At 32.0% G+C, this 18048-nt stretch overlaps 2 protein-coding genes across 3 annotated transcripts in view; both read left to right on the top strand.

Moving 5' to 3' along the window:
* Positions 1 to 1948: 1948 nt before the first annotated feature.
* LOC129807573 (G2/M phase-specific E3 ubiquitin-protein ligase-like) lies at positions 1949 to 3335 on the top strand. Its single transcript, XM_055856945.1, has 3 exons — positions 1949 to 2155; positions 2228 to 2329; positions 2403 to 3335. Exons 1-3 carry the CDS (start codon positions 2060 to 2062, stop codon positions 3228 to 3230), a joined length of 1026 nt encoding a protein of 341 aa, XP_055712920.1. The 5' UTR covers positions 1949 to 2059; the 3' UTR covers positions 3231 to 3335.
* Positions 3331 to 18048, top strand: part of LOC129807528 (ras-related protein Rab-27A-like) — a 30521-nt gene continuing 15803 nt past the window's right edge. Inside the window, exons 1-3 of one of the 2 annotated variants that reach the window (XM_055856861.1) lie at positions 3331 to 3548; positions 3618 to 3947; positions 10483 to 12738. In XM_055856861.1, coding sequence (XP_055712836.1) covers positions 3331 to 3548; positions 3618 to 3947; positions 10483 to 12736 — 2802 coding nt within the window. In that variant the 3' untranslated portion in view covers positions 12737 to 12738. Of the gene's footprint in view, positions 3549 to 3617; positions 3948 to 10482; positions 12739 to 18048 lie in introns of those variants that run through there. The other variant, XM_055856862.1, reaches the window with a different exon arrangement.

Below are 18048 nucleotides of genomic sequence, written 5' to 3'. Positions count from 1 at the left end.
AGTACGCAATATCTCTGGTTTGGATAGAGATATCTTCATAAATTTTTTTTTAAAATATATACGCGCGCGTACGATGATTTCTGCGCTATTAGTTTTTTGAAAAACCGGTTAAAAATCACGTTTTGTAGTTTATCTCAAAATCTAAGCACGCGATTTTGAATTTTTTATGTTTAAGTTGTAGTCCAGAAAATTTAGACCAATTTAAAAAAAAAATATTAAGACATTCGTCGAACGGTTCTCGAGATATTTCACTTTTAAAATTTTTTGCGGATTTTCGCAAGTCGCGAATTTTTTCGCGGGGCGTGAAATCTTTCGCGGATTTTCGCGGGTCGCGTATTTTTTCGCGGGGCGCGAATTTTTTCGCGGGGCGTGATTTTTTTCGCGGATTTTCGCGGGTCGCTGACAGAGGTTCAAAACGGACATAAAGTTTGACTCCTCTATCTCTCATAGTTTCCGAGAAAATCGACTTTAAAGATTTTTAAAATAACGATAATATGTTACAGTAGAGTCTCGCTATAGGCCATCGCGCTATAGTCCACAATTTATCGACCGTTGATTTCAAAACACTGATTTTAAGTTAGGTTATGTTTTTTAGTATGCGACATGCATAATTATTTTAATATTTTTGGCAAACTTTATTAAGTAGTTGTAATTATTGTGATCCACAATGAAGAGAGCAGGGACAAGTACCACAATCGCAAAGAAAGTGGAAGCCGTCGAGCAATTTCAATACTAAAAATCGTTGATAATTTTAAAAAATTACATGGACTATAGTGCGACCCAAGTGTCAAATTTGAAACCAAATATGGACTATAGCGAGACTCTACTGTACATACAATTTAAGAATTATTAAACGAAATTTGCATTATTTATGTATAAATATCGTTCGAGTTTGCCAAAATCCAAATTTACAATGAAGGAATCGCACCTCTATAAGCTTATCTAGGCTTATCACTGGCTTTTTATTGTTTTATAAGTAAAAGTAACGGAATTAATGTGAAATGCACTTTCCCTAAATTAAGAAAGATAACTTTAGGGAATATATCACTGTAATTTATTGTTAAAGAAATGGAATTTGTTGAGGAAGTTAATGTAATACAATAGTATTGAGGAAACAAGAGAGGAAAATAGTTGTAATTCAGACCGCAAAAACTTCTTCACATAACCTCAAATTTTACATTTTGAACTCAACCGTCGTCAAATTTGAGGAACTCGACTGTACAGTAGAGTATCTCAAATCTGAATCTCTCAAATTCGAACGCCGTTTGGATTCAAAATGTCAATTGTGAGGTTATGTTAGAAAGTTCGTATTCTTGGTGAATGAAAATCATATTTATGTGCTTCTTCTTGAATGTTTACATATATTATGATCGCGTAAAATGAAAAGGAAGTATGTTACCACTAAGACTTGCGAGAAAGTACGGGAATTTGATTCAAAGTACAATTTAATCTCACACAAATTTCGTTAGTTTTCAAAAAATCGTTCGAATTTGAGAGGTGAGAAATGTCAAAAATACCCCCAAACGTTCGAATTTAGGAGACTCTACTACTGTATTACAAACTCGCCATTTACCTTTCAAATTACATAAAACTCAAAATATAACCGGTTTTCATTAAGTTGGTTGTATGTTTTGACCATTTTGAATTATTATTTTTTACTTTTTTCAAATGAGGCAACAAACTTTTGACGCATAAAAATGATCAACTTAAAAAACAAATATTTTTTATATGAAATAAAATTAGTTAAGTTCTTTGAAATATGTATAATAAATAAAATCTACGATTATAGGGATCTCAATTGCAAAAAGAAAAATTTACAAAAGTATTGTTTGACACCCACTGTACAGGGTGCAGGGTACGTAAAAATGTAGAAGTTGGAAGCCTCTTGCCGTTCGTCCAAAAGAATAAGAACAAAATCCCAGGGAAATTTATGTCCCAAACGTCCCAAATTGAAAAAGGCGCGATGTCATTTCCTGAAGACAAGCAGAGAGGTTAGAGAACTAAAAGTAAAAATTAGTTTTGAATGTTTTGATAGAATTTTAATTATAAATAGGTTAAAATGACTTGTTATGTATGTAGAATTGATGAAGACAATAGTCTTCTTTACGGTCCAATTTATACAAAGGATAATATTAAGTGCCACTACTATTGCCTTGTGAGTACAATTTCTACTCAAACGCTGTGCTTTGGTAAATAAAAAATTCTCAGGTAATTTCTGGAATTTCAGCTGTTTGGAGACCGTTATGTCCAAAGGGGTGAAGATCACGAGGGTATACTGGGCTTCCTGGTATCTGATATAAAACATGGGGCTGCCTTGAAAACAAAAGCTGTAAGAAAGGCTGCTTACACTGCTGTTACCGAAACATCATGTTTTTCTCACTTTGTTTCGTTTTCATTCTTAGCTCTGCACCTTCTGCAAGAAACCACGAGCGGCTACTAAATGTGCATTTAAAAATTGTTACAAGAAATTTCATTTTATTTGTGGCTTGAAGAATGGCTGCCTCTATCAATTTGATGAAATGCTTGCATTTTGTAATGCCCACACTGGACTAGAAAAGACAGCCCCACCGGAATATTCATCTGAAAATACCTGTGTCATATGTTCGGAAGTTTTGGGCCCCTATTCTCCCCTGGACCGCATTCAAGCTCACTGTCAGCTGATTGCGTGGATGCACACAGATTGTGTTAGAAGATTTGCTCTGAACGCTGGATATGGATTTAAATGCCTACTCTGTCGGAAGACAGATTTTAGATCAATTGTCCAGAAAAAGGGTGTTTTTGTACCGCAACGTGAGACAGAATGGATAATTAGTCAATGCGAGGGTGGATCACAGGATCCTTCATCTGCTCCCCTTCTCTGTGGAGCTAAAGTGTGTCGTTTTCCTGGCGGACGAAAATTTTTACTGAACACCACTATTGGCGAAACATGTCATTCTTGCAATCGTTCCGTTCATCCCGAATGCGTTAGATATTCTGGAGTGCAGAAAGATGATAAGTTTATTTGCTTTGATTGCCATGACGAAGATATCGAGATAATAGAGCCGGTGGAGGTGGAAGAGAAGAATCAGGATATCGTGATGACAGATGGGGCACCGCTGAAAAAATATCTCGGGGATGTGTATGCCGGAAGGAAAAATTATGTGGCTGATGAACTGTTGCCTAATTTCTACGGACCACGGTGTGCAGATGCTGGAAAATTTCGTCTCAATTATTTCTTCAACTCGCATTAATATCTGACTGTATCAACACGCAGCGGCTTATGTATTTGAATTCTGAGCTTTTTTTTAGGCCCAATGTACACTGCACAAAATTGTTAGTGTCATTGACGGCATGGATATTCCGGGAGTTTTTAAATCAACACCTAACACTAAAAAGACCGCTATAATTTATTACGACGACAACTTAGAAACTAAAAAAATCTCCTATGGAGACCTTATAGAATGTAGTTTAAAAATATTTAAAGATTTGTGTAATTTGGAGGTGCAAAAATCAACAATTCTTGTATTATTGCCAACAAATGCATACCTGCTTCCTCCAATTATTTTGGGGTATAAGTATAATTTTATTATTATTTGTTGTTTTTTTTTTTAATAACAAATGTATTTAATGCTTTTTAGGATAGCCAAGTCCTCCTGCTCCTTCTTTTGCTCAAAGTTCAATGATCCAAAAAGTCTTCAACATTTACTTCAGAAACATCGCATCAATTACTTCATCTCTCAAGACCATCCTCAAGTGATTTTGGAAGAGAATAATTACATAAAATGCCACGAACTGACTGTTTTTGATGGCAATAAATTCATCCTCTGCAAATACCAAGAAAATGTGGAGAAACAATCTACAGAAAATTATGACATTGCTTATTGGATGGAGACGTCGGGATCCACAGGAAAGCCCAAAATTGTAAAAGTTCCTTGGACTTGTATCCTTCCGAATATTTCAGCTTTAAGGTAAGACTATTTATTTATTATACTTCGCTCTCGCCGGTTTAATTCCATTAAAATCAAATTAATTTTAACTAAAAATCATTCAAAACATTTATAATTGACTTCGCTGGAGTTTAATTCTTTCCGGACCGCAGCATATGCTGCAAGCCAATTTCACCATTTTTTAATCAAAAATATCTTAGCTCAGGAATTAATTGAGGTCCTACAAAAAATATCTCACATTTGGACATCCTTATAAGTTTGTAATCATCCACAAGAATCTGATTTTTATTAATTCTGAATAATTGAAAAACATTGTTTTTCACAGAATATTCATATGCTGCTTTGGGTACTCAGAGACCCAAAAGAGACGAAAGAGTTAATGCATTTCTACCATTTTATACAAAAATGATATCCGAGCATACACAGTAAAAAAAATTACCACACAGTAGACTCTCTCTCAATCAGGAATATGGGGCAAAATGTCATCCGGTTTAGCGATAGAATTGAGCGTCAAAGCCTTTGTAAATTCTACAAAAAGCGCTCAATTATAAAGAATCACGATAAAATAGGAAGAACTATAGCGAATTTGAGCGAATTACCTTCATAATTAAACGTGAAATGCTTTGCCCAATGAAAAGCATTTCGACTGAAGTATAAGTCTTAATTGGAAATTCAACAATTTTTACACAACTTTTGTTTAACCCTTTAACGACGAGACACTTTTTACGGACTGAAAATCAACAATAAAAATTAAACTGGAAAACATAATCAATGATAAGTCTTACATCTAACCTTGGAAAGTCCAACAGAGTCTGATTCGGTGTATTTTGTGCTTCTATGAACGATAGGGACAAACATAATCCAAAAATTTAAGTCATTTTTCTGACAATACGAATGAATAATATTTTTCGCTTTAATGAAAAATATTACGTACGAATATTGTAGTTTTTATTACCAAAAGGGTTTTGCTTAAAAAAAGTTGGAAGTATAAAAAATAAATAAAATCAATTATGAATTTGAGAAATTTAAAATTCGCCATTTTTTAGCTTAAATATTTACTGCATAGCAAATAGCTAGAGGCTTTACAAATATGTACAGACATAAGAAAAAAATAACTTTAGGTACCGTCGTTGCGGGTGACTTTGCACGTTTTTTCGCTGTTTTTCAACTTTACCCTCTAAAAGTGGATAGTTAAAGTGAAGGGAGGGGGGTTTGTGAGTAAAATTATTTGTATTAAGTTGTTAATGAATGGATTTTGTGCCACTAACATTAATTTTATAAAATTTTACTATGTTAAAAAATATCAAGAAAAAAGGCTTGCACTGGGGATAAGGTGCGGGTGACTTTGCACTTTTTAATAAATACTAAAAAATCAACAATTTCTGATAATAAACGACAATGAAGATCTTCAGTTCTAAGGGTAAGATGCACGAGATCTACAAGATGACGTGGTCGGCATCTTGATTTGACGTTTCTCTCCGCCATTTTGAATAACTGTCAAACCCTAAAACTGGTCCGATTGGGTTGAAATTTTAGTATGTTGTAGCTGATGTAAAGGCCTTTTCAAAACGTGTCTATGTTCTAGTCTACGTCAAGTATTTACCTAGATACGGCTCAAAGTTTAAAATTTTGTAATACTCATATTTTGGCGGTTTTTATTTTTTAATCTTTAATATTTGAAACCTAAACGAAATGCCTCAGTAACCATTAAAAATGGTTGAGGCATTAATTTTATATATTTATTTACTCTAACATAATAAAAAAAAACGAAAAATGCATTTAATTATTTTTTTTTATTTTTAATCTTAGCGAAAACAGTTTTTAAGATTCTCAAAAAATGCGCTGTTATAAACAAAAACATTACTTTTCTTCTTGTTTGTTTGTTAGATCTCATCGCCTAACGATAGCGCTGTCTTTTTAGTGATAGTTCTGATAAAAGAAGCTCCCTGTAGTTCTGTATTCATGAAAATGTCAAAATTTTGAACTTGGAGCCCCTATATCCAGACAATCACTTGACCTAGGTCGGATTTTATATATGTTCTGAAAAGGCCTTGGCATCAGCTACAACATACTAAAATTTCAGCTCAATCGGATGAGATTTTTATTTTGACAGTTATTCAAAATGGCGGACAGAAACGTGAAATCAAGATGGCGACCATACTATCTTGTAGATCTCGGTCATTTTATCTTAAGTTCCCACAAAATTGGATAATTTTTAGCCAAACACTTCTATAAAAAAGCTTTAGAAAGACCATTATATGCAATTTTATAACACAAATCATGCGTTCTTAGGAAGATAATAGAGAAAAAAAAATATTTTAATAGAAATAATCAACAAAATCGAACTAGATTATTCGAGCCAGATAAATTTCGAATAGATTTGGGCAATTTACTACTCTGAAATCGATTTTGGAATTGCACCTTCAGATAACTTTTTCACGGAGCCGTTTTTTGGCAAATTACCTATATTTGCATTTCATTGACTATTACTGAAACTACAAGAATCCTTTTGGAGATCATTGTACCTTACTTGGTACATAAAATATCCCCATATACTTTGACATGGTAGACCGGATCGGCGAAGACCATCAATAAGTGCTAGAATTTATGAAAGTCTTACGGACAGCAGAGTGCAAAGTCACCCCACGAGTGCAAAGTCACCCGCAACGACGGTAGTCAGGAAAAATTATGGGACACCTTTATGGGACACCGGTGTTCCAATCGTCCTTAAAGGGTTAAAAATTCATCAACTTTTGTCTCAAAATTCCACAACTTTTGTTTAAAAATTCAACAACTTTTGTTTAAAAATTCAACAACTTTGTTTGCAATACACAAGGCTTCACACTATAATAGTGTTAAAAATTATGATCAATCTATAATAGTGGTAATTTTTGATCATGTGACAAAAAATACCATAAAGTTGTGTATTTTTTCACACTATAATAATGAAAAAAAAACTGTAATCATACTATAATAGTGGTATTTTTTTAGAATTTGTCAAACAGTTTTAAATCACGAAACATTGTCGAAAAATTTTTATGATTGTAACAGTGAGAAATTTTACACAGATTGCAATTAAATAATTAATTTATCCGATTTCACACTATTATAGTGTTAAAATTTTACACATTTTCAAATTAAACAACATTGTTGAAAATTTTTCAACTATAATATTAGTAATTTTCAATCACGTGACAATAAATTACCAAAATGTTGTGAATTTTTAAAAACATTTTTAAATTAAACAACTAAAATGGTCGATGATTTTGCACTATTATAGTAGTAAAATTTTACACATTTTTTTACTGTGTAGCCAATAGTTTTAGTACTTTTAACAAAAAGTAAGGCCATTTAGTATTCAGGTTGATCCGGTTGGAACCTCAGAAATACTGAGCCCGTAAGATTTGGCAGTAAATGATCAACCCAAATCACCGTACACTGATAGGTTATTTTCATAAATTTTCTTAACTCAATTTAGGTCTTAAAACCTCTATGGATAGGGTTTAATTTTGGACGAAAATGAGTACATTCTGTAATACCTTAGAAACACTTGCGACTTAAACTAAAAGACGGCTTAACGTATTTTTTATCAAAATAATGATAAGATTATATTTCTATCAGTTTCTGCCAAATCTGTCTTTCGGCTTGAGCCGCGAAATGGTTTAGTTAGTGGGAAACTGATGGGCATTTAGTCAAATCATGAGCTTCATTATAATTACGTTAAGCCGTCTCTCGGTTTAAGTCGAAAGTGTATCTAGGTCTAGGGTATAGGGCAGATTAGGGGGAAGTGAGGCACGTTTGAAATTAGGCTTTTTTTTTTACCAATTTTTAAATAAAATTGAGGCTTATCGTGATATAGGGGGGTATGCACAGTAACTAACTGATTTATTAATTAGTTAATAAATAAGAAAACCTATGCACAGTAACCAGCTTACTTATTTATAAACAAGTTACTTATTAAAATGGCCGTTGAAAGCTTAATTTCAAATTAATAAGTGTTCCTATGCACAGTACTTAATATTTTATTAACTAATAAAATTTTTAATTTATAAACATGCTCCTCGAGAGGAGCTTTTTAGACGTATTATCGTCAAATTAAGTAGAAAAAACATTAGGAATTGATATATTTCACGAAGTAAATTACGATTTATGTGGTTTTATACCGATTTACAGGTGATCACCTTAAAATCAAGTAAAACATTTTTGATGAGAAACTTTAAAAATTTTCATTTTTTTTTATAATCATGTGAAAATAACCTGGGGCTGTGAGGAAAATGAGGCAAAGGCAATTAATTTTACATATTCCAAAGAGGTTTTAATTTTAACAGTTTTGTTTTTAAAGATTTAGTGAACACATACACGGTAAAAACTTTTGGCCACTGACCGAAATATTGGAATAAATTTACTTTGGAACAAATATTTTTGAAACAAAATTGTATCTGAAGAAAACATTTTAATTCCAAATTATATACAAATTTGTCTAAAATAGATATAAATTTGTCCCAAAAATTTGGGTGTCCGTATACGAGCTAATTTTGGAACAAATATCTGCCAAAATTTTTTACTGTGTAGATTTCGTTTGAGAAATAATGGTCAGATTTCTTCTTTTTATATTTACTGTAAATTTTTATAAATTTTCGCCTCTATTTTATTCTTTTTTTTGGAGTATTAAGCACTGATTTTTATCTACCAAAGGTTTAACAATTCTTTCAATTAATTTATCAATATTTTCAAATTCTGTGTTTATTCTCATCTTGCTTTATAATATTTTCTGACTATTCATTACTTTTTTTTTATGAAATATTAGTGTAGAAAATTCCAGAAGGGTCATGTGTTACAAAAAACGAATACACATTTTTTTTCTACAAAGTAGTAACACTTTTTTTGCGAATTCCACAAAGAAAATAAATGTTCATACATCATTACTAAGATTTTCAACATCTCACAGTAAAAAGACCTAAAATAAACCTAATATATAATCTCTTGAATGCTTCAAAATGTACAAAATTCTTTAAATTGATAAACCTCACAAGTTTTTCTCAGCGTTAGTCCTGTCCTCGGGCGGTGGATTGGGGAAACCAACTGATTTGTTAACAGAGCTTTCGGAACGTAATTTTCTGTGTTTTGTGCATAGGTTTTCTGATTTATTAATAAATAAGCCTAATAAATCAGCTGTTACTGTGCATACCAGCCGATAATAAGTCTAAAAAGCTCCTCTCGAGGAGCATGTTTATAATTTAAAAATTTTATTAGTTAATAAAATATTAAGTACTGTGCATAGGAACACTTATTAATTTGAAATTAAGCTTTCAACGGCCATTTTAATAAGTAACTTATTTATAAATAAGTATAAGCTGGTTACTGTGCATAGGTTTTCTTATTTATTAACGAATTAATAAATCAGCTAGTTATTGTGAATATACCCACCTATTTTCTATTAACTTCGGTTAACAAAATGGAATTTTAGCTTTGGGAAATAAGAGAAAAATTGAAGCATTCAAAGGCTGCCACATTCAAAGGCAGACCACTTTCCCCTATCGAAATTTTTAGCCCTATTTTTGAAATATTATCCTTGCAGAATATAACAATTATTACCAAAACAGTTCCAAAATTGATGCACTGGTGAATATTTTCTAAATAATTTGGATTTTTTGAATACGAATTTGCTATCTATGTTAGAATTTCACAAAGGTTCTTTTGTCCAGAAATCCTCTTTTTAAAAATGGCCACCTGGGGTAAAAAGTAACAAAAAGTATAGAGCAAAAAGTAACAAAAAAAGCGAAGCAATTTCTGATGTCTCACGGCGAAAAGAAACGTTATTACCATGTCTCGCCGCTTGTTGTTTGAATTGGTCAAACGATTTGCAGTCTTTTGTGTTTTTTTTTTCTAAAATAGCTTGAAAAGCGCTTAGCTAGTTTTCTCACTTTTCTCGCAGAGAAAACGGTGTTTTACAAAGGTGTAGATGAATAAATTTTCTATGAAAATATGTCCTCTAGGTATTTTTCAAATTTACAGAAGCCTGTAATGAAGCAAATCAAAATATGATAATACCCAATGTCTGGTACTATTTGCCCCAGCATTTTTGAGAATTGTTATAAAATTACCTTTTAGAAATTGGCTCGATAAACATATTTCCTTACAAAATAGAGTAAAATTACTTTCACAAAGTTGTAGAGCGGTAAATTTCCTATAAAACTGCGCTAATTACAAATTTTTGAAGCGCTCGAGTAGCTTGTAAAAAAATAAAATATCCTTTTTGTAACTTTTTGCCCCAGTCTCCCCTATACATATAATCTTAATTTGAAAGTCGCACAATCCTGAAAGCGAATTCCAACCTTGAAATTATTTTTTTTTGTTATTTTTCGGATGGTTTTAAGAAGATCATTTTTCAATCGTAAACAAACAAAAAAACCATTTTTAAGAACGGTGATGAAAAGAAATTTCTGAATTCTAATGGATAAATAGTTGGAATAAATTATAGCATTATGTTTTATGTTTTGGAAAATTTATTGAAAACAGTCATTTAAAGTCAACTCCACGACTTGTTTCTTTGCAGCAAAAAATTATTTATAAAGGAAAATGATGTGATTTACAGTACATCTCCAGCCACATTTGATCCATTTGTTGTGGATTTATTCCTAGCATTTACTAATTCTGCCACAATCATATTTACGACTGATAGACTTAGAATTGCTCCATCGAGAAAGTTTGCGAAAGTGATCTTTTCAAAGCACAACAAAGGAAGTGTAACGTTCATTCAAATGACACCAACCTTATTTCTCAATTTTGGCCAGAATATTCTCAGTCAAATTGTCCTTTCTGAGGATTCTTCCTTGAGAATTTGTCTTCTTGGTGGAGAAAGCTTTCCTAAGAAAAGTCTAATACCATGCTCTAATATTGAGATAAAATTCTATAATATCTATGGTATCACTGAAATATCTTGCTGGAGTAACATGACAGAAGTTCATTTAAAAGATGAGGATGAAGTTGATATTGGGGGATTTCTTGATGAATCACTAGAAATTGAAATTCGAGAAAATGGAACATTGTGGATTGGGAGTAAAATCAGAAAATGTCTGCTTGAGGATGAAGATGGAGAAATTCTTAGAAGAGATGAAGTTCTTTTCAGAAATACTGGAGATATTGTTGAAGTTAAAGATAAGAAAATATTCTTTCGTGCAAGATCAAATAGGATCATTAAGCGATTTGGAGTGCAAGTGGATTTGGCAAAAATTGAAAATGAAACAAAGAATATTGAATTAATTCAAAATGTTCAGTGTATTTTCCTACAAGACTCAAAAAGAATTATTTTGTTTTATCAATCAGAGGAAGAAAATTTGAAATTGTCGTACAAATTGAAAACTACACTCAAAAGTTCTGAACTTCCTGATGAAATAGTAAAAATTGATCAATTTCCTCTCTCGGATCACGGAAAAATTTCCCAAAAGAAGCTATTAGAATTGTATCAAGAGAAATCTAAGAAAAGTATTTCAATTGAGGATGGATTTATTGAATTGATAGAGAGTATTCTTCAACTAAAACCATCTTTATTTGCCTCATTCACAAGCATGGGAGGGGATTCAATAAAAGCTCTTCAATTAGTATCTGAAATAGAAAAACAGTATGACAATGAATATCAAGAATTACTTCAAATGCTTTTAAGTCCTGAAATAAATTTAAGAGATATTCTGGAATACTTAAAAAACTGTCCTATACGCCGAGAACTGAGTGATACTGATGACTTATTGAAATCAACCTCCACTCTGCAGTTGAAATTTAGATGGAAAGTTAATTTGGAGAAGTGTATAGATGCAACTCCCTCAATTTATCTGGGAGATTCAACGTCATGTGTTAGTGTTGGAAGTCATTCGCATAAATTGGTTACGGTGATGATTGAAAGTGGAGAAATTATCTATGAAGACATTTTGGAGGATCGTATTGAGGGTCAAGTGGCATTTTGTCCTGATGGTTTTGGCTTTGTTGGCTGTTACAGAGGATTTTTGTACAAATTCACATTTGAAAAACGGAAAATACTTTGGAAATTTGATTCATTATCAATGATCAAGTGTCGTCCTTTGATTGTCGGAGATACAGTAATTTTTGGGAATTATAATAAAGAAAATAATGTTTGGTGTATCAACAGAACAACAGGAAATTTAATTTGGTGTACAAAAATTGGAGAAAAAGGTATATTAGCCGATCCTTTGCTAACTGATAAAACGACAATTCTTTTAGCAACTTTAGACGGCACCGTTGGAATAATAAAAATCGATGATGGTACAGTGTTATCTCAAAGAGTCCTCAAAGCACCAATATTCTCATCACCCACCATTGTGGAATTTAAAAATGAAAATCAAGTGAAAATCCTGATTGCTGAAGTAAATGGAACTGTTAATATTTTCACAATGGACGAAAATCATATTTTACAACAAGGGAATCCTTTTAGATTGTCCGGAAATATCTTTTCTGGCTTCACAATATTGAATCTCAATGGAGATTGTGGTCTAGTCGTCTTTGGATGTCACAATAGTTGCATTTATTGCCTCAGTGTGAACTCCAGAGAACCATTCTTATCACTTCAATGGAAAACAAGATTAAATTCTCCAATATTCTCTACACCGTGCTGTTTAATGGAGAACTTTCTCGTGTGCTGCACAACTACTGGGCAGTTGATAGTGCTCAATGCAAAAGTGGGACATCCTGTATGTTTAGTGGAACTTCCTGGTGAGGTCTTTTCATCACCAGTTGTTCAAGATGATCTAATATTTGTTGGATGCAGGGACAATCATCTCTATTGCTACTCCATATAACGGTAAGTTTATTTTTATTTATATTCACTTTCTTTATTTTAAATATATTTCATATTTTAAATTGAAATATTTTATTCATTTAATTTTAAATATTTACACTGAGTGAAATCCGAAAAAGTTAAAATAACATTCCGGAAATGTTAATTTTACCCTGCAGTATTGATCCAAAATCGGTGTAAATATTACCCTTTTTAGGTGTATTAGGGGTTAAAGGTACCCTTTTTCATGTTAATTTTACCCTTAAAAAGGTGCAAAATTAACATTAAAAAATGTTGATATATTTTTGCACCTAAAAAATGTTAAATTTCTGAGGAAAAAATGTTAATCGCACCCTTTTTTTTCTCAGTGTAGTAATACCTTTGGGTATAAGGACGAAATGTCCATCAGATAATCTGAAAAACTTATCCAAAGTAGGTTCTGTACTTCTAATTATTTCCATACAGTTTTTTTCTTTAAAATTCGTTTTCTGTTTTTTTTAACCTCTAGTACTGGAATTAAAATTTTCGAACAAATATAATCTCAAATTCACCAAGTACGGCTTCGATAGTGTAAACAAGTATAAAAAAAATAATTTTGATTCAAGAAAATGTAAGATTACACCTGACAAAAAGCTATTCTCTAAACTAAACTGTAGTCAATAAAACTATCTATTTTCTATTAACTTCGATTAACAAAATAGAATTTTTGCTCTGTGAAATAAGAGAAAAAAATAAATATTCAAAGGCTGCCGCATTCAAAGGCCGACCACTTTCCTCTAATATTATAATGGGCCAAATTCAACTATAACACATTAAAAAAAATGAATTGTTCGAAGCATAAATCGTCCGAAAGTAGCGCGCTTTCCCCTAGAAGTCAAGTTAATGAAATTACTCCCTAATTTGCATAAAATAGGGTAAAGGCTCATAATTTTGGACAGTCTGCTTATAAGCATCGATGTTCCAAGTTTGAAGTGCGATAGTTTCAATACTAATTGATTTTTTTGTTACTCTCTTTTCCGAAGGGTTGTTTAGAAACTTGGCAAGGGTTTATTGTCTTTGATTTTACCAAAATTAGTCTTAATACGTTTAAAAATGAATTGATATGTAGAGGTGAATTTGACTCTTATTTTGGATAACTTGGTTATTAATTTGGACGACTTGGCTGTAAATTTGGACAGCTAATCCGCCTCAACAAGATGCCCATTGTTCTTCATTTCATGAACCAATCTTACCAAGTCCTCTTCCTGTTCATGTAAGGAAACCGTAGAATATCACAAGAAACCCGGAAACTTTCCATATCATTCATTAAAGTGAGTTGACTTCGGTACTCCAAGTACGTGCGGATGAGCGCATTTCTTGACCTTTCCGGGAGCGTTTCAAGGCATTTCTAGCTACATCTCTTTCGTAGAGATGATGCTCCTTTGTTTCTCCAGGCATTTGTACAACATAGTCCTTACAAAAGCTAAAACTTCACGAAATTTCCAGAGAAAAACACCTGTCCAAAATAAGGATTATCACGTCACTGGTGTAAATGTCTTAAAAGATTGCCCATTTTTCACACGAAATACGTAATTCACAAGGCAAATCTCACTCCAGGTCAAATGTACAAATCACCACTAACGTGAATCAACACAATATTCAATGAATATTTAATAATATCACTCAAAAAAAGCGAAGAAACATTGTTAGTACTTCACCACAACTAAATAAGACTGAAGTAAACACAAAGTTCTATCATATTTCTCGTAAGCAATTGCTCACATTGAATTTTCAACAAAGCAATTTTAACTCAAATCATATTCAAAATTTAACGTATTTAGTTTTAAAGTCTTCCAAAAAGAATTAGTATTTAGATGGAATTCATTATTCATCAAGTATTGGAATAAAAATCCATAATTTTAATCAATTTATTTTTAGTATCCAATTTTACCCTCAAAGTGTTCAAATTTAGAAACTGTCCAAAATTATGAGCCTTTCCCCTATAGGTTTTTTTCATTATGACATATGATTTAATTATAAGATTTTTATTATGCCAATAGGAACTTTAGTTACTCCATTAACTACTACGTTAACTACAGCAATTTAATGGTTAAACGCGTTTATACTAACACTATTGTTGTTGAAATGTACCTACTCTTTACCATAATAATATCATGTATATCATTTTTAAGTTGTTGTACAACATAATTAGTGTGTGCATAATAAGGTTTTGTCGTGAAAATTCAAAATATTGCCTTACATTTTCTTATTCTTCTTGATACATAATGGTCAGGACAAAATTCTTGTCCCCGTTGTTAATTTTCCACCGTAATAAATTTTGTTATGAACAATATCAGCTCAATTTATCATTTTCAATCCTTACAATTTTCTAGAGCATCATGTGTATCATGGACAATTTGTGCGTAGGTGTAGGTTAAGAAAAAGAAATCATGTGTAAATTTTGAATCAAATACTCTCATCGATCAGAACCAGACTATTTTCTCTTAGACGCTGCCTCTATTGTTTGCTTCTCTTGCAATGTCAGGGCCCGTCTGCTGCTTGAAATTGAATTATATGAGGCGAAATTGAATTACTATTTATCGGTGGTTTATTTCCATGAGTAAGTTAATGGCGGAAACGTGAAATATTTTATCGCAAACTCCATTTCATACTATATTGTATGAGTAACTTTGTGTGTATATTAAAATAGCTCAAGGCATTTTTGTCATACACAAAGTTTTTTTTTATGAATTTGCATACCTATCTCATTTTCAACGTTTAAATTAGCACAATTGCAAAAACTGAGTTTTCTTATTTATCTTATATCTTAACATATTTAATATTGTTTAAGTAACTTTTCTTGTGAGTTTTAGGACTTTATATCTTGATTTAGAAAGCAGGTATTGCCATTTTCTATATATATTTTTTTAGTGTGTAAATTATGATTTTATCAGAACCTTCTTCGAGTATTACTATGAAAGTTAAAATTACTTATTTCTATAAAAATAAGTAATTTTAACTAAAAAAAATAAAAATAGTATGCCCTGTACAGACTGTAAAGTCCTGTACAGATTGAGAGACAAAACTCTGGAAATTCCTTATTGATTTGAGTAAGTGTTAAATTGTTGTACAAAAGAAAGAAAAAATCAAGGGGAAGTTATTAGCTTGGAAGTGGTGTACACTGAGGTGGAAGTATTGCGGAAGTGGAAATCTCAAAAATGTAATGATTTATGCGCTTTTCATTTAATTACAGTAGAAAAATTACTTGTGAGCATATAGCACAATTAAGGATTATCCTGATCCTGAGGGTTAAATTAATGTTGTTTTTTATTGAAATTATTTTGAGTTCCTCATCAAAATTATGGTTAAAAAAATTCAAATATCGTTCAACTAACGTCCACTGTTCCAATGAAGGAAACTTAATTGATAATGCCTTACAAATATTTAAATTTCAAATTACATTTCCAGTTGGAATAATGTAGTAGTGGTCGATTCTTTCGGATGGTTTAGCTGGTTTAGCTACAGAAAACTATCACAAATAACTATTGGAAGATTGCATAAGTTCGTAGGCCACCCAATGCAAATTCAATAGTTAATACTTTCAAAAATATAATTAATATAATCAAGAGTGTAATTTGAAAAGATCCGTTTTTCTTGAAAATAGTTCGAAAGATTGTTTTTGACAGTTTTTGGGAAAGTTATATTTTTTTTACATATTATTCGATATAAATTGGAAGAAATGCTAATCGGAAGGCTCAATTAACGGAGATTATTCTAGGTGCTGAAGAATTTCCCACTATACAACCCCTTTAGCACTTTGACAACGTCTGTTATGAGACACACAATTTCACGTTATTGCCTTCGAAAATTATGCTTTTTTATCTTTTGGCCAAAAATTGAGTTTTCTCAAAAAAGACTCATCAAAACTAAAAAAAATGCTCACTGTTCTTGTCTTCTATGACTATTTCATCGAGTTTAGATAGCCTAAATTAAACAATTTCCCTGAAATCTTCTTAAATTTGCAACATCGCCATCGTGAGATGAAGGTCAGTTTTTCCAATAGACTTGACTGTTTTTTTCAAGACCTTTTCCATCACTTGTTTCCAATCGATCAAAAACAAGATTATTTGTCGTAACAAACGAGGAGAAAAATGGCCACATTTTACCGATCTTGGAAACGTATCCAATATTTTGGAAATAACGAAATACAATCAAATTATTGTTTTCCAACATCTTAACAATATTTTCAAATATTATATTATGCATAAATTTTCTTCCATTAGGATACTCACAATATCGTTATCAATGTTAGAGGCCGTTTAAAATGGCGTTGAACTTTCGAAGGGTATAAATCTCTATTTCGGAATTTACTAAGACACCTTTTAATTTTTCAATTTATTCAATCATTTTAAAAGGAAGAACATGATCTAATTATAGAGAGATATTGTATAGAAGACATATACCGTCCATTTTTTCTATATAATTTGAATTGAATTGAAATTATATGAACGCCCAAAATGCTTTTCCGTGCAAGTCCACCACTTCTTATCTTAAATGGCCATTTACGTCCCTTTAATAGACAGGGCATCCTGCACAACACCTCGCGATTACACACGATCCAACTCGGATCAACTATCTGAGAGAAACTATTAAAATTGAGATTCTATTTTCAGTTAAATTAAAATGCAATTGCGATATTGAATAAAGTCAAAAATAATAATCCAGCTGTTGAAGAAAATTCACATTAGATTTTAACCGTTTCTTTTAAATTCAAACGCTGGAAGTGCCTGGAAGTGCAGAAGTGCTGGAAATCACCTATGGCACTTCCGGAAGTGAGGAAGTCTTTGACATTTTTCATACAAATTTAATAAGTGCTGGAAGTGGTGTACACGAGTTTTCCACTAATATCTCCCCCTTGGAAAAAATACTAGAAAACAAAATAAAGAAGGCTCTCTTAAGGCTCCAGCCACTGACGAAGGCTTGGAGACCGAGCCGAAAGCCTTGGAAAGAGTTTCCGTTTTCTAAGAGTGACTCCATATCGCGATGAGTTCCGGTTCCCTTTTGCTAAGTTTTAGAGACTATCATAGCGGACAATTCTCCTATACATCCCAAAAACGCTTCATTCCTCTTTCTCGATATTTTTGAGTCAGAGAGCTTCCCAAATATAGAGTAAAGTGGTAGTAGTTGGACAGTGGTACAAGTTGGACAATAATGGTACAATTTGGACAGGGCTTTTTGTCTTGATAAATTTAGTACTTCATTTTTATTTGTATATTTTTAATGCTTTAGTTTTATAATTTGGTTCCTTGTGCTTAAAAACAAATTTTGTACTGTATTTATCAAGAAAAAAGCCAT

Source organism: Phlebotomus papatasi, chromosome 3, assembly GCF_024763615.1.
Source record: "Phlebotomus papatasi isolate M1 chromosome 3, Ppap_2.1, whole genome shotgun sequence".
NCBI classification, from domain to species: domain Eukaryota; kingdom Metazoa; phylum Arthropoda; class Insecta; order Diptera; family Psychodidae; genus Phlebotomus; species Phlebotomus papatasi.
This window is presented reverse-complemented; position numbering and strand designations above follow the sequence as displayed.

Excerpts from the sequence above, each read along its gene's own strand:
- LOC129807573 (XM_055856945.1), top strand. The coding sequence starts at position 2,060 with ATGACTTGTTATGTATGTAGAATTGATGAAGACAATAGTCTTCTTTAC. Across the intron at positions 2,156-2,227 it reads AGTGCCACTACTATTGCCTT|CTGTTTGGAGACCGTTATGT; the intron begins GTGAGTACAATT and ends CTGGAATTTCAG. Across the intron at positions 2,330-2,402 it reads CTGCCTTGAAAACAAAAGCT|CTCTGCACCTTCTGCAAGAA; the intron begins GTAAGAAAGGCT and ends TTTCATTCTTAG.